At 37.7% G+C, this 15,772-nt stretch overlaps 1 protein-coding gene across 2 annotated transcripts in view; it reads right to left on the bottom strand.

Moving 5' to 3' along the window:
• Nucleotides 1-2,007: 2,007 nt before the first annotated feature.
• morn5 (MORN repeat containing 5) overlaps nt 2,008-15,772 on the bottom strand; it is a 30,797-nt gene continuing 17,032 nt past the window's right edge. The window contains exons 4-6 of one of the 2 annotated variants that reach the window (XM_043720110.1): nt 15,238-15,369; nt 9,667-9,793; nt 2,008-2,064 (exon numbers count right to left, since the gene is read on the bottom strand). In XM_043720110.1, coding sequence (XP_043576045.1) covers nt 9,684-9,793; nt 15,238-15,369 — 242 coding nt within the window. In that variant the 3' untranslated portion in view covers nt 2,008-2,064; nt 9,667-9,683. Of the gene's footprint in view, nt 2,065-7,349; nt 9,794-15,237; nt 15,370-15,772 lie in introns of those variants that run through there. The other variant, XM_043720109.1, reaches the window with a different exon arrangement.

Here is a 15,772-nt window from a genome sequence, read left to right on the forward strand (position 1 = left end):
ATCCCTTTCAGTGGATTATTTATGCTGATGTCGGCAATTTAAATTCCTAAATAAAACATCTCCTGCAGGAAGACCTCAAATTATACCATTTACTCATTTTACAAACCTGTTTAGAATTAAAAGTGGGCCAGTAGGTTGAAATGAGTGACCACTGTTAATTAAAATCAGAAGGAATGTACAGTGTTATATTTACCTAGCTTCAGATTGAGGACTTGAGTCACCTTGGTGCTTAAAAAAAATCAAACTGAGTGCTTAATTTCTGAACTTAAACCAGGCCAGAATGTGTCTCGCATTTTAGTGTAACATCTCACTCCCACATTCTGACCAGTAGCTGATCCATTCCTAGCACGTATAGAGTAGGGAAAGATGGGCTTTTGTTGCACATTGATCCCTTCCACTGAGCGGGAAGATCTGGGTTTGTCACTCTTGCTATAGAGGTGTGTGGTAACACGTCTGAACAGGTTACTTTAAAAAGTACCTCTAGTAAAGAAAGATACAGTTTGCTGTTCTTCATTGAGAAGACTTGTTTGGTTACTAATGGCTCACATATCCACTTGTAGTGCCAGAGGTTCCACTTTATCTGATATACTTGGACTTGTAGTCATCCTGTATTTTAACTTGCAGAAGTGACTAATAGAGGATGCAGACAGGTCATTGTTATGCCTGTCTGGCTGGCTGGAGTGGTGAAGAAACAATAAGCTGTGGAACTAGCTAAATACTTTGTCAGAATTTTACACATTTTACCATAAAGGAAATCAAGTTGTGTAGATCTCATCATTTATAGCATAACGGGATTCAGAAACAATTCCAGCAAGTAATGTATCAGCAATTTAACCACAGAACATTGGCTGAATCATCTTACCTCATACAGGCATGTTTATTGTTTATTCTACGCTGAATGAAAATGTAAAGGTTTACAAGAACCATCCAGGCTAGAGTAATGAAGCACAATGACCACGTTATTTTGTTATGATGAAAAATAAATTGTTTACTTCTTTCCAAGCATACTGTCATCGTATGAACAACTTTGTAATCTGAAAAAAAGAGGTTTCACTCTAGATCACAGATTTTGCTTAAGCCTAAATCATGTCTTGTCATATGTGTTCTTGTACATAGATGTTTAAAGCGTTTTTAATCCAAATGTAAATTGTTTGTTTTCGCATGTGATGATTCAACATGTCTTGGCTTACAACAATTACCATTACAAAATGGATGCTACTTTTAAAATGTCAAGACACTGTTAATCAAGTATTTATTGTAAAATATAAACTTCTGTAAGCACTTTTAAAATTTTCAGTTTTTGTAACATTTAGACTTTTACTGTGCATTGTTAATGTATTATGTGTGATTAAATGCAATAAAAGTGCTGCCACTTTGACGAATTTACGCCTCTACTAATCTAAGTTTATTTTACTTCTCCAAAGTTTTTGATTTGAGAAGTTAGGTCTACATCAATCTCCCTGAATAAACTGGAGAAGTATGAGGTCAGCCCAGACCTAGAGTGATTGTTTCTGTTTTAGCGCTTCTGCTTATTGAAAAGTGTCCAATCTGTGCTTGGAATCTAAGTGCTGAGGTTGAGGTGGGAAAAATTTATCACATGGAGAAACACAATAAATCCACACATTATTAATGCTGATTGGACACTGAAATGGATTCCTTTTGATTATGGACTTAGCTGAGTAATTGTGAAGTTTTGCACCATGCCCTCACTCTGTTAACTCCTACCAACGAGGAAAACAATCAGGTAATGTTGATAATGTCAGTAGGGCCACTAACTTGTAGTACTCCAATGATTGATAAAGTGCGTAACTGTGTAGATAAACATATAGTCACGATAGCACAAATACTGTTGGTGACTATGTGAAAAATAATCAAACAAAAGGCTATATGTTTTTTATGCTCTAAAACACAGAACTGCTTTATGAAAGATTCTCTCTAATTGGTGGTTTCAGTGCTGTGAACTCCAGTTAGGTCATGTTACAAGTTAGATTTCACAACTTCAGTAGAAGATATTGTGCACCTTTAGTGTTTGGCTGTTGGTGGTGCCACAGGCTCAGCAGCAACCTGAAAAAAAAACTTTGTTATATAAAGCATACTCACTTTCCAAAGCTTGGTAAAGAATACACAATTCGTTTAACAACAAATATTGCAGTGGTAATATACAAAGAAGAGGAGCAAAATAGCTGACTGGATTATCAACTTGGTTTTTTCTGTGTGATTAGTGTATGATGCAACAATTATGTCTTGGTATTTTTTTAAAAATGCCCCCAGATGTGGGCATCACTGGCTGGCCAGCATTTACTACCCATTCCTAGTTGCCATTGAGAAGATGGGACTGAGCTGCCTTCTTGAACCGCGCCAGTCCATGTGGTATAGCTACACCCACAATGCCATTAGTGATGAAATTCCAGGATGTTGACCCAAAAACAGTGCAGGAACACCAATATATTTCCAGGCCAGGATGGTGAGTTACTTGGAGGGAACGTGCAGATGGTAGTATTTCCATGTATCTGCTGCCCTTGTGCTTCTAGATAGAAATAGTCTTAGGTTTGTAAGGTGCTATCTGAGGAACTTGTGCAAACTTCTGCAGTGCATCTTGTAGATGGTACACGCTGCTGCTATCTAAAGTCAGAGGGAGTGGATGCTTGTGGATGTGATGCCAATGGATGATGTAAAGTTTCTTGAGTTGTTGGAGTTGCACCTGTCCAGGTAAGTGGCAACTATTCTTATACTCCTGATTTGTGCCTTGTAAATGGTGGGACACACTTATCATATCTCTTTGCCTTATTTTCAAACCAATTACTAATCACGAGTTACCTGCAACTCTGTGCATTGTAAGTTCTGCTAATAATCTAAAGTGGATAGTGAATGAGGTGTTTGGTATGCTATCCTTTATTAGTCAGAACATTGAGTATAGGAGTTGAGAGGTCATGTTGTGGCTGTACAGGACATTGGTTTGGCCACTTTTGGAATATTGTGTGCAATTTTTGTCTCCTTGCTATAGGAAGGATGTTGTGAAACTTGAAAGGGTTCAGAAAAGATTTACAAGGATGTTTGAGGGTTTGAACTGTAGGGAGAAGTTGAATAGGCTGGGGCTGTTTACCCTGGGGCGTTGGAGGCTGAAGGGTCACCTTATAGAGATTTATGAAATCATGAGAGGCATTGATAGGATAAACAGACATGATCTTTTCTTTGGGGTGGGGGAGTCCAGAACTAGAGGCCATAGGTTTAGGGTGAGAGAGGAAAGATTTAAAAGGAACCTAAGGGACAACTTTGTCAAACAGAGCGTGGTGTATGTATGGAATGAATTGCCAGCGTTAAGTGGTGGAGGCTGGTACAATTACAACATTTAAAAGGCATCTGGATGGGTATATGAATGGAAAGGGTTTTCAGGGAGATGGCCGAGTGCTGGCAAATGGGACTGGATTAATTTACGATATCTGGTCGTCATAGATGAGTTGGACTGAAGGGTCTGTTTCTGTACTGTACATCTCTATGACTCTATGAAACACCATAGCACATTTTGCTATGTTACAAATGTTATTCAAAACAGAAGCTGTGTGTAACTTTCTCAAATGATCCAACACCAGGTTATAGTCCAACAGGTTTATTTGGAAGCAGTAGCTTTTGGAGCACTGCTTCTTCATCAGGTGGTTGTGGACAATCGCCTGATGAAGGAGCAGTGCTCCGAAAGCTAGTGCTTCCAAATAACCTGTTGGAATATAACCAGGTGTTATGTGATTTTTAACTTTGTACACCCTGGTCCATCACCGGCATCTCCAAATCATTTCTGAAGAAGAAGACGATAAAGAAGGTACCCATGAAAACGCCTCTGACTACTTTGTCAATAAACACAAAATATTCAACTGCATTGATCAGGTATGACCTAGCCTTCATAAATATGCAGTCTTTGATCAATCCATACTTCTTCAAATGCTTAGTCACTTCGCTCTTGAAAATTGACTTCCAGTAACTTGCCCACAACTGACATTAACGTTTGTAGTTATTCGGTCTCTCTAATCCTCATTTTTAAATAATGAAATGACATTTCAAATTTGCCTGAAAGGCTTTTGGAAAATTATGATTAATCTCTCCATGTGCATGTTTCTTTCCACCTTTAGATACTACATAAGATCCTAGAGATTTGTCTATCTTATCTACCTTCTTTTTATTACCACTCTGAATAACCTTCCTGCCCTCTGCGTTTCCTACTCTGTCAGCTTACCTCATCACCTATCCTGTTCCTGCACCACCTCTACAGCTCCTCCAGTCACCTTCACCTCACTCAATTTGCCTCTTTGATGCCCATGGAGTGTCATTAGATATTGGGGAATGATGGTCATCATGGACGTCCAGGGCAGCAATCAATGAGTTTCATTTGCTGGGTAACCACTCTGATTTTGAAGCTGGAAATTAATGCATTTATTTTTCATTGCTCCTGCTTCAGATTTGAAAGGTTTTTTTTATAATTTCTATATTCTTTTCTTGATTTGTAAGGGGATCTTAGTTATTTGTAAGAATAATAGGGTGGTTATGGTAGGGGATTTTAACTTTTCAAATATAGACTGGAACTACCATAGTGTTAATGGTTTAGATGGAGAGGAATTTGTTAAGCATGTACAAGAAAAATTTCTGATTCAGTATGTGGATGTACCTACTAGAAAAGGTGCAAAATTTTACCTACTCTTGAGAAATAAGGAAGAGCAGATGACTGAAGCATCAGTGGGGGAGCACTTTGGGCCCAGCAACCATAATTCTATTAGTTTTAAAATAGTGATGGAAAGGGATAGTCCAGATCTAAAAGTTGAAGTTCTAAATTGGAAAAAGGCTAATTTTGATGGTATTAGGCAAGAACTTTCGAAAGCTGGTTAGGGGTAGATGTTTGCAGGTGAAGGGACGGCTGGAAAATGGGAAGCCTTCAGAAACGAGATAACAAGAGTCCAGAGACAGTATATTCCTGTTAGGGTGAAAGGAAAGACTAGTAGGTATAGAGAATGCTGGATGACTAAAGAAATTGAGTGTTTGGTTATGAAAAAGAAGGAAGCATATGTCAGGTATAGACAGGATAGATCAAGTGAATCCTTAGAGTATAAAGGCAGTAGGTGTACACTGAAGAGGAAAATCTGGAGGGCAAAAAAAAAGAGACATGAGATAGCTTTGCCAAATAGAGTTAAAGAGAATCCAAAGGGTTTTTACAATTACAGTAAGGACAAAAGGGTAACTAGGGAGAGTATAGGGCCCCTCAAAGATCAGCAAGATGGCCTTTGTGTGACTATACTATAGTCACTATAGACCGGTGAGCCTGACATCAGTGGTGGGCAAGTTGTTGGAGGGTTTCCTGAGGGACAAGATGTACATGTATTTGGAAATGCGAGGACTGATTAGGGATAGTCAATGTGGCTTTGTGTATAGGAAATCATGCCTCACAAGCTTGATTGAGTTTTTTGAAGAAGTAACAAGGAGGATTGATGAGGGCAGTGCAGAAGACGTGATCTGTATGGACTTCAGTAAGGTGTTCGGCAAGGTTCCCCATGGGAGACTGGTTAGCAAGGTGAGATCACGTGGAATACTAGCAATTTGTATACGAAACTGGCTCCAAGGTAGAAGACACAGGGTGATGGTGGAGGTTGTTTTTCAGACTGGAGGCCTGTGACCAATGGAGTGCCACAAGGATCAGTGCTGGGTTCACTAATTTTCATCATTTATATAAATGATTTGGATGTGAGCATAAGAGGTATAGTTAGTAAGTTTGCAGATGACACCAAAATTGGGGGTGCAATGGACAAAGAAGGTTACCTCGAATTACAATGGGATCTTGATCAGATGGATCAATGGGCTGTGGAGTGGCAGATGGAGTTTAATTTAGATAAATGCGAGGTGCTGGATTTTGGGAAAGTAAATCTTAGCAGGACTTATACACTTAATGGTAAGGTCTTAGGGAGTGTTGCTTAACAAAGAGACCTTGGAATGCAGGTTCACAGCTCCTTAAAGGTAGAGTCGCAGGTAGATAGGATAGTGAAGAAGGCGTTTGGTATGCTTTCCTTTATTGGTCAGAGTATTGGTTTTGAGCACAAGAGTTAGGAGGTCATGTTGTGGTTGTACAGGACATTGGTTAGGCTGCTTTTGGAATAGTGCATGCAATTCTGGTCTCCTTCCTATCGGAAGGATATTGTGAACCTTGAAAGAGTTCAGAAAAGATTTACGAGGATGTTGCCAAGGTTGGAGAATTTGAGCTATAGAGAGAGGTTGAATAGGCTGGGGCTGTTTTCCCTGGAACATCGGAGGCTGAGGGGTGACCTTATAGAGATTTATAAAATCATGAGGGGCATGGATAGGGTAAATAGACAAGGTGTTTTACCTGAGGTGGGGGAGTTCAGAACTAGAGGGCATAGGTTTAGGGTGAGAGGGGAAAGATATAAAAGAGACCTAAGGGGCAACTTTTTCATGCAGAGGGTGTATGAGTGGAAAGGGGTGCCAGAGGAAGTGGTGGAGGCTAGTACAATTGCAACATCTAAAAGGAATATGGATGGGAATATGAATAGGAAGGGTTTAGAGGGATATGGGGTGGTTGCTGGCAGGTGGGACTAGATTGGCTTGGGATACCTTGTTGGCATGGACAAGTTGGACTGGAGAGTCTGTTTCCATGCTATACATCTTATGACTCTATCTGGAGTGTTTGTTCCTCTTATCTGCTGTTATAAGGTTACTTTTGCTCCTATTCCCACACTTGTGTCATTAGATAATTACTTTTAAATCCTCTTCCCCCTTCCTTTGATCCCATTCCTTCTCATCTTACCCTTGCGATATTTGAAGATACCCTCTGCATTTCCATTGTTTGACATTGAACTCTTTTTTATTGTAAACAATTCAGCTTTGTCACCATACACCTGTTCAATGAATGATTTTCTTCCACTGCTGTCACTTCACACCCACTTCTTTGGCTAATTTGTATATTTCCAGCATTTTATATTTATTTACTGTCACTAACGGTTTCATTAAAACACACACCTCTTTATATGAATGGAATTGGTCTGGCTGATTGCTGATTGGCATCAGACTGCTACAACTGAATAATGGTAATCTTCTCATGCTTTGTGCAATTGAAGGGAAAAAAGCTCTACACACATTGGCTGAGAATTTAATGCCATGCAGTGTATGAGCTATACCAAGGCAACCAGACTTAGAAACCTTAGGAGAGCTTGCACTAAGATCATTCAGATCCAAATCATCAATGTGATTGACATAGCCTCAGAGTATTAAAAAGAGCTTGTATAGAACTTATTCTTCTTCTACTCCTCAGAAAATAAAGGAATTAAGAGACTTCAAACCCGAGGAACTGATTGCTGGGACTGTGATTTAAAGCTCTACTATATTACAGGAAACAATTTCACCATTGGAACAAACAGTACCCTTGTTTTGTTTACACAATGCACAATTACTAACATCATAAATCCTCTAACAACAGAGCCTTGTTCATAAAATTATTTGAGGAGGTAATTTAAATTGGTCCAGTATTGCACTGAGTTGTATGTTCCTAACCACCATTTTGATAAATGTTATTGGTCCTAATAAAAACTGTTTTATGTCCAAATTTATAATGACTCATATCCCCAAAAATGTTTTCTTTTACATCAAACAATGAAGAGTTTCAGGAGTGTAACTCTCTTAGATCAATAGCTTTTCTCTGCATTTTTGAGACATACTTGTGGACGAAACCTGTTATGTAGTCGCTAGATGTTTGCATTTGTCTCACTGCACTGATTTTTTTTTTTACTAAAAGCCCTTTCTAGTTTATGAAGTTTCAGTCTTATGGGGAGCAGGAAAAGACATTGAAATTTCAAGTCATTAATTACTGTGGATCGAAACTAGAAGATTAAAATAATGTCCACTCTGACACCTTGCTTATTTGGACATTCTCCATGTGTCAGCCTGCATAATGATTGGACTATGCAGCTGTGGTAGACCTCATACTTTTCCAAGTACTGTGGTTACGCATTATGAAAACACGTAGGTTTTCCAGAAGTGGTCAATAGTTAGCAAGAAACTTTTTGAGTTTTCCTCCCCTCTGCAACTGCCTCCCACAGCCTCGAGGCACTGGGGCCAATTGCATTCCAGTACTGCAATTCCAGCTCACAGGGACATATTGTCTTTTGTCATTCACACTGAGAAACAAAATAATTGGCTAACACTTTTAAAAAAAATTAAGTGAGGCTTCTAGACTCATTCTCAGATCCCAATATTATGTGGGTAGGTCAGTGGGGAGGCCAGCACCACACTTGTTCCACTTAGTGCTCTTTGGCATATAACAGCCCAATCAGTAGTCATGAAAGCAGTTGAATCTTTTTCCCTTTCATTTCCTCAGGTCCATGAGGAACAATTCTGCTGATCCTGGTACACAAGATTGTACTGTTCTGTTACCAGTACCATACATGGTCCTCTGAGATCACCTCCCCTGTTACAGCTCCGTACACTATTGGCCAGTGCAGCATAGGATGTGGCTGATTTCCCACCCTCCCGACCACAGAATGAGATACTACATTCATGCACTGACGCCAGAAACATTTATTATTTTTATATCCAAAATGAACTAGAATTGATTTCCTCCCTAAGAATCAACTTATGAATCTCCTTCCAATTTTGTGACAGACATGGAGCACGAACAGGTTTATAATATAAATAATTTAGTCCAGCTGCACTCTTCTACTAAATTCAGGGCTGACAAAGGATGTAATACGAGTCATTATGTTTTTTGGACAAGTAGTTTGATAACCTTTTGTTGGAACACATATGACTGAGAAAAGGCTCATGTACCCAATAAACAGTCGTGAATGACTATCAGCTCTGATTTGTCAAAGCTGTTATGTTAATTAGTTAAAATTGATAAATTAATTGGTTGAGCAAGTGTAGCAAAATATAAATGTATATATGCTTTATATAGAGGTTATGTATAATATATCATTTCAACGTAATATATCATTTCAATTCCACCACAATTGCAATTAATTACTTTTTACTGGTGAACAGTTGTGTAGGCGTATGTGACCACTGAAGCACAATATTTCCACCTCACAATCATATCTATAAAATGGAGCAGCTATCCTTAACTATTGCCAGGAAAATATTAACAGCATTCAAAGAAAATAATGCAAATCAAAATTACAATTAATAATCATGAATCTCAGAGGATCTCATTTGGGGTCTGGATTTGACTTAAATTGGTAATCCTGTAAATCAGTACAATAGGGATAATTTACTTTAGGCTAACCAGATTGGGGATCAACCGCAACTTTAGCAGAACAAATTTATATAACAAATATCAAGTACACCTATATACACATCAGCGTAACTACTGTTCAATTTACTTCTTGAATATGTCTATCATTATCAAAATTGTGTTTAATAGTTATCAAAAGAAAAAAAATGTTAAATTGTAATTTTATGGATCATGTCTTACATAATCCTAAAGACTCAGGAAAGACTGCAGTTAATATTTTACTAGACTCTCCAATGAAATGAAATTTAATTTTATAAAGTGAATTGTTGAATCAATTTATTATCCTAAAGTAGAAGATAAAGTATGAGAAGTATTCAAATTAAACAACATCTTTAGCATTTGTTGTAGAACACCAAAGGAATGAGGATACAGTGAGGCATTATCATGGGTACCATATGTTCACCCTCAATCATGAAGAGTATCTGGGTAGTTGTTGCTGGTGCAGTTCAGGCTTGTATCCCGTTATCTGATCCCAACCCTTCCGACAGGTCCGGACTATCCATTCATGCTCATCATCATCTGAAAGTACAGACAGACATTTCCTTGTAATTTGTCAGATGAAAATGGAACTTTGCCAGTAAAGTTCAGACTGCAGCAAGCTGCAATTACATTTAAATTGACTCAATCGCTCAGACCCAAACATTTGTATTTTTTGCATGTTCAGTCAGGGAAGGTTCCAATAATGCACTCTTTGTTATTTTATGACTTATGATGGGCATCATGTCAGACCACCGCCTCCTTGTTACATCAATTACATCTGCTAACTTGCACTTTTTGTTGGGTACACTATTCTGCTCAGTGTGGCCATGTTCTGTCTTTTAATAGTGCATGATAAACATATTCCAGCTTCAACAGAACCCTGTAGGATAATTGCAGTGGATTTTATGGCTAATTTGAATCAGTGCAGCTGCAACCTCTTCAGTGGTAACCCATGAAACAAGATGAACTAGCCTATTGTCATGAACAAGGCTTAAATCCTTCCCTGATTGTTCATAATTGGTGACGATGGCCTTAACAGCCACTTGACTAGCCTTTTCACACTCTACCTGGCTGTGTGGCCACCAAATTAAATCCCAGATGCCCAGGCTGATTCCTGCCAGCTGCATGGAAACTAACTACTTTCTCTTATTCTCCCTCGTCCTGTGACACTGGGTCAAACTCAAGAAACAGATTTTATCACTTTTTAAAGCACAATTAATCCTTGTGGTTTTATTCGTACCAGCTACCAGCTAACTATAATTACCATTTAGCTTAACTGCAATTGTTTGCATATGGTAATTAAAGCTTAAATACAATTGCTCTGCATATTCTCACCTTTTATATAATTTACTCTTTGAGACTGCAGCTACATTTTCTCCTTTCAACATAACACAACTCTATAATCAACTGGAAATTGTTATTTGGCTGATATTTGATCATTGGCAGGATCTCAGCCTTACTGTTTTATTTTTGTAAAGGAATACAATATTCAATATTTTAATGTATTTTTCAATCATTTGTGTAAATAATGTGTCAGATAAATATCATCTGATATAGCAAGACTTTGAAAATAATCATTTTGTATGATTTCATATAATGTCATAAAATTTAATATTATAAAGTGCACTGTTCATAACGTATTGTTCTTCTCCCAAAACACTGTTAAGAAGTAGGATAGCATTAAATAGGCTTCTACTTTCCAAGGTAACATTCTGTTCAAGTCATCTTATGATTTAACAATGACAGAAAACATTATTGTACTATATGCCAATATTAGAACTTAAAGGTTTACTTTTTAATGCTTCAGATTTTATTTAACTTTAATGCCGAAGTAAGAGTGTAAAATGGCATTTGGCCTTCACACTTGCGCCTACCTTCTCTCCAATATTCTCAGCATGGTAAAGCAATGATTAATATCTGCTGCAGAATATAATATGTTTTCAATGTTTAGAGCTACATGTTCAATTATGGCACAACTTTTGCAAGCAGATCTGAATTTCTACTCCTGCATCACAACATCTGAACTTTCTCAAGAATCAATCCTGGAACCGCCCCCCCCCCCTCCAATTAGTAATTTATGTGTTCAGATGTAATTTTCACCATTAGTTCATTTAGAGAAAACAGATATCTGGTCCTAAAAGCAAACAATGTTAAAGCACCAAACATAATAAAGATCAAAAACTAGACGTTTACAAAAATGGATCTTTCCTGGAACAAAGAAATAAGGCAGCAATCAAGGTGGCCTGATAGTATAAGCAATTTACTTCACACTATAAGATGAAGTTCCATGGTTGAATTCTGTTTGAGTTTCATAATTTAACTTTATCAGTCCTTGTCAAGATTGGACACTGGTTTGTACTGAGAGTTTCAGAGAGATGTAAGTGGAAAGCTGATATTATACAGTCAGCCTCATCTGAATGGTGCCTGTCATTCCTGTTTCATGTGACAGTGTTAGCAGAAACCTTAGGTCATGAAGATAAATTTCTTCAGCTAGAGGGTGGTGAATCTGTGGAACTTATTCTTCAAGGCTATCAAGGCCAAGTCATTGAGTGTATTGAAGACAAGGATAGATAGGTTCTTGACTAGTAAGGGAATAAAGAGTTAGGGGGACAAGGCAGGAGAATGAGGTTGTGAAACATTTTAGCCATGATTGAATAGTGGAGCAAACTCGATGGGCCACCTGACCTAATTCTGCTCCTACAACTTATGGTCTTATGGTTATCATCTGCTCCTTTGGATTAAACATTGTGAGAAGCAGTAATGTAGAGGCAAAAGATCAAGTGAAAACCACTTAAGGAACACATTACTTACTCCGAGAAATGCAGTATTACCTGTGACACTTTAGCACACAAATTCTTCTAAATGACATTAAACACTCAGAATGGCTTTTGAATACATAAAGCTTTTAGGAACATTCAGTATCTTAATGAGAATTTACAGCTACTATGAATTTCTTTTGTGGATAATGACCCAGATTTTGCTGAAATGGAGTGTCTTACAGTAATGCCCGTTGGTTAGACTTGTTCCAATACATTCAGATTTGTGCATCGTTGCTGGACGTACATACAAACTGATCACTGCGTGTCAAGGGCGATAGCATGTTTTGAACCATGAAAGGTGGAAACAACAGTATATCTCTTTAACCAATAAGATTTAAGATTGATAATCTGAGAAGGATGTGGAATCAAAGTGAACAGGTTCAAGACAAATCAATCTCAGAGAAAGTAAAAGAGAGGGAAACAAAAGTTGAATTGAAAGACAGAAAAAAAAGGACAAAAGGAAAAAGACAATATCTCCTAACACCAATTCACTAATTGAAGGAATGAGATTCTACATTTCATATTGTTCATTTTCTGAGCATAAGAAGTTGATTAGCCGGCAAACAATTGTCAAGCTGTTTAAAAGGTACTTATGCTATTGCAATGACGTTGCTCCTTTAACAAGGTTATGCAGAGTTTGGCTTTTTTTTCCCAGAGAGGTCGTAAATGAAACAGACTCCGAAAAGTCTGGGGTGTAGGGTTTTAGGGCCAGTTTGATAATAACTAACAGATACTGCCTCAAGCAGAGGCTTTCAAGTTTGAAAAAAAACATTTGTACAATGAAAGGGGTGTAGTCAATTCTGCCAGTTTAGCTTTTCTCTGGTTTGGTTCTTTTTTAGCAGTAGTGTGTAGAAAGGCTGCTGGACCCAAAGAAACAAGTCCAGGCTGCTACTCTCTGTCTCTCTGACTTCTAGCCTGTAAGAACCTGTGTTTGATTTTACCTTTTGTGTCAAGGGGTGTTTATGGGGATTGTTGCAAGTATTTGGAACACCATCATGAAGTTATTCGGTATTCTGTTTTCTGTTCCTTGTGTTTCATTCAGTAATCTTGTAAATAAATTCTGTTTTGTTTGAAACGAAGTGGTTTTGGTCAGCTGATCCTCACCTGGGATATCCACTTTACACTTGCTTAAAACAATTAGCAATGTTAGGGTCTGAACTACCTTCTTGAAATGTTTTGATGGGTCTGGCCTGGTCCATAACACTACTGATTAGTAACCTTCACTTTCCATTGCAATTTTAAATGGAACAGTCCCATGAAGCCTACATGGAGGTTAACAGCAAGATGTTGATTCTTGAAATTAAATACAGAGAAAGGAAAATTGTCTAGCTATTTGTCAGGATTTGCAATTCACATCTCTTCCTCATCACATGTCCCTAGCCAATTTGCACATTCCTAATGGAATGTATCATTCACATGCCATCATGTTTTTTTCAGAAAATTCTGGGTTAATATATTTATTTCAGAACATTGTATTTCTATTAACTGAAAAACATGGAGTGGGAATATTCCTCAGACTTCACTTGTATTTTAAAGGTAGACTCATTCTTAAATTAATATCCTACGTTTGAAATAAATGTTTAAAAAACCCTCTATTTAGATGAGGCTGCTAAATGTCAGAAAACCCTGCTCTTTCCTTGTCAAGAACAAATTAAACATAGGACTGCCAAAGGAGGGACTGTTTTACACCCTGTTTATCAGTGAACAAAACATCAGTCTCTACAGAGAACTTTCAAGCATGTGGGTTAAAGGCCGAGGAACCTGTGCATCCTTTAAAACCACTCCCAGACCTAAGAGAGAGACAGCAGCACTTTTTGCTAACCTGTCTGGTCTTTGGAGTCGAGTGTAGAGCTTCCTGAATGTTTCCTACCATCTGCTTTTGCTAGCTTCAAGTCCTGGCCAGAAGCCTTGGTGTTTCCTGTCCCTTCCTGCAATGTCTACACAGAAGTGGCTCTTGATACGTCCCTTTCATCCCAGCCTTCTTCCTCAGTTCCTCCCGTCTGCAGCTGTTCATTTACTCTTCCTCTACAGCCCTGGCCTTCTGGCCCACACTATCTCTCTCAAGGGAACCCAGTTCCTTTGCATATTGGATACCAACTGCTTCCCAATTGTTTTTTCTCTTGAAGGAAGGCTGTTGGCATGTATCTTTTGTAACACACCCCTCGTAATTTATTTAACTTCTATAATTTGAGAATAAACTCAAGGCAGTTTGATATACGTGAAATCAATTTTTGTGCAGATAAAATGAATTGTTTATGAAGCACTAGCAGATACTTCTGTTCATGAACAGTCAGAAATATCCCAGAGGAAAAACATGCATCTTATTAGTTCCAAAAAATATTAATTCTTGAAGTTCATAGACTGTTAATTCTATCTGAACTCGCAGTAAGGATTTGTTAAATTCTCTGCGTAGGCAATGGGATTCATTAGACAAATTAAATTATTTTAATTCAGAGCATTATTAGATTAACTTAAACATTATTCAATATCCTTTCAGTATTATTTCATGTCAAACAGCCAAAATGGCACCAAACTTGAAGAGTTCTGACACATTGTTCAAAGTTCATTATTACTGCAAGAAACATGGATACAAAAATGTGTCTATGCATTTAAACATAGAAAATAGGAACAGGTGAAGACCATTCAACCCTTCCAGCCTGCTCTGCCATTCAATATATTAATGGCTGATCCTCCAACATGGTACAGTGTTCCTGCTTTAGCCAAATACCCTTTGATCCTTTAGCTCTAAGAATTATACGTATCTCCTTTTTGAAAACAATCAATACTTTGGTCTAAACCACTTTCTGTGGCAGAGAATTTCACATGCTCACTCCTCTCTGAGCGAAAAAAAACAAAGAAATAGCATGGGGAATTACATGACTGACGCTTGTCCAATAATAGATGAAAGATTAGCACAAAAGAAAAGGAGACACTGGAAATTAGAATTAAAAACAGAAAATGCTGAAAACACTCAGCTCAGGCAGGCAGCATCTGCAGACAGAAAGGGAAAAACAGAATTACAGAGGATTAAGAATTAACTGTTAAATTCCAGTGTTAACAAATATTTAAAAATAAAGATAATTTGAATTGCACTGTGAAAAGGTTCAAACTACCAGTTCATCATTTAAATCTTCACAGCACACTGGAGAAACTTAACAAACATACCAGCATTACGAAGAAATTCACGATCGTAACCAGTGATTACTCTGGTTAATGGGTTATAAAAGCCATCACCACAATCATAATGTCCTTCTGGAATTGTTCTAGGTGGATCCAGGTTTGTGAGTTGAGATCGACCTTAGCCAAATGCAGAAATATCAAAAGATTATAACAACATCCACTAAATATGATTAGGATATCAGATGTATGCCAGTCAGTTCAGCATTAATAATTAAATTTAACATTGGTACACTATAAAATATGGGAGCAAAGCTTGAGTGCATTTTAATTATTCCCCAGGCTAAATTAACCCTACAAAACAGTTTTATTGTTTTTTGAATTGACGTTCTGAATGTCCATGAAAATTCTGAGTGTGAAATGGCATGACGCACTGTAAAGATAAAAGCTCTACCATGTAACATGTAACACTAGTAATTCCAGTCACACTTCAAGAACTAAACTCTTATATATTTATGATATCCACAAACATACTTATTAGTTACTCTGTTCTTTGTGAAAAATTCAAAGGCTCTGATAACAC

The sequence above is a fragment of the Chiloscyllium plagiosum genome, chromosome 30 (assembly GCF_004010195.1).
Source record: "Chiloscyllium plagiosum isolate BGI_BamShark_2017 chromosome 30, ASM401019v2, whole genome shotgun sequence".
NCBI classification, from domain to species: Eukaryota; Metazoa; Chordata; class Chondrichthyes; order Orectolobiformes; family Hemiscylliidae; genus Chiloscyllium; species Chiloscyllium plagiosum.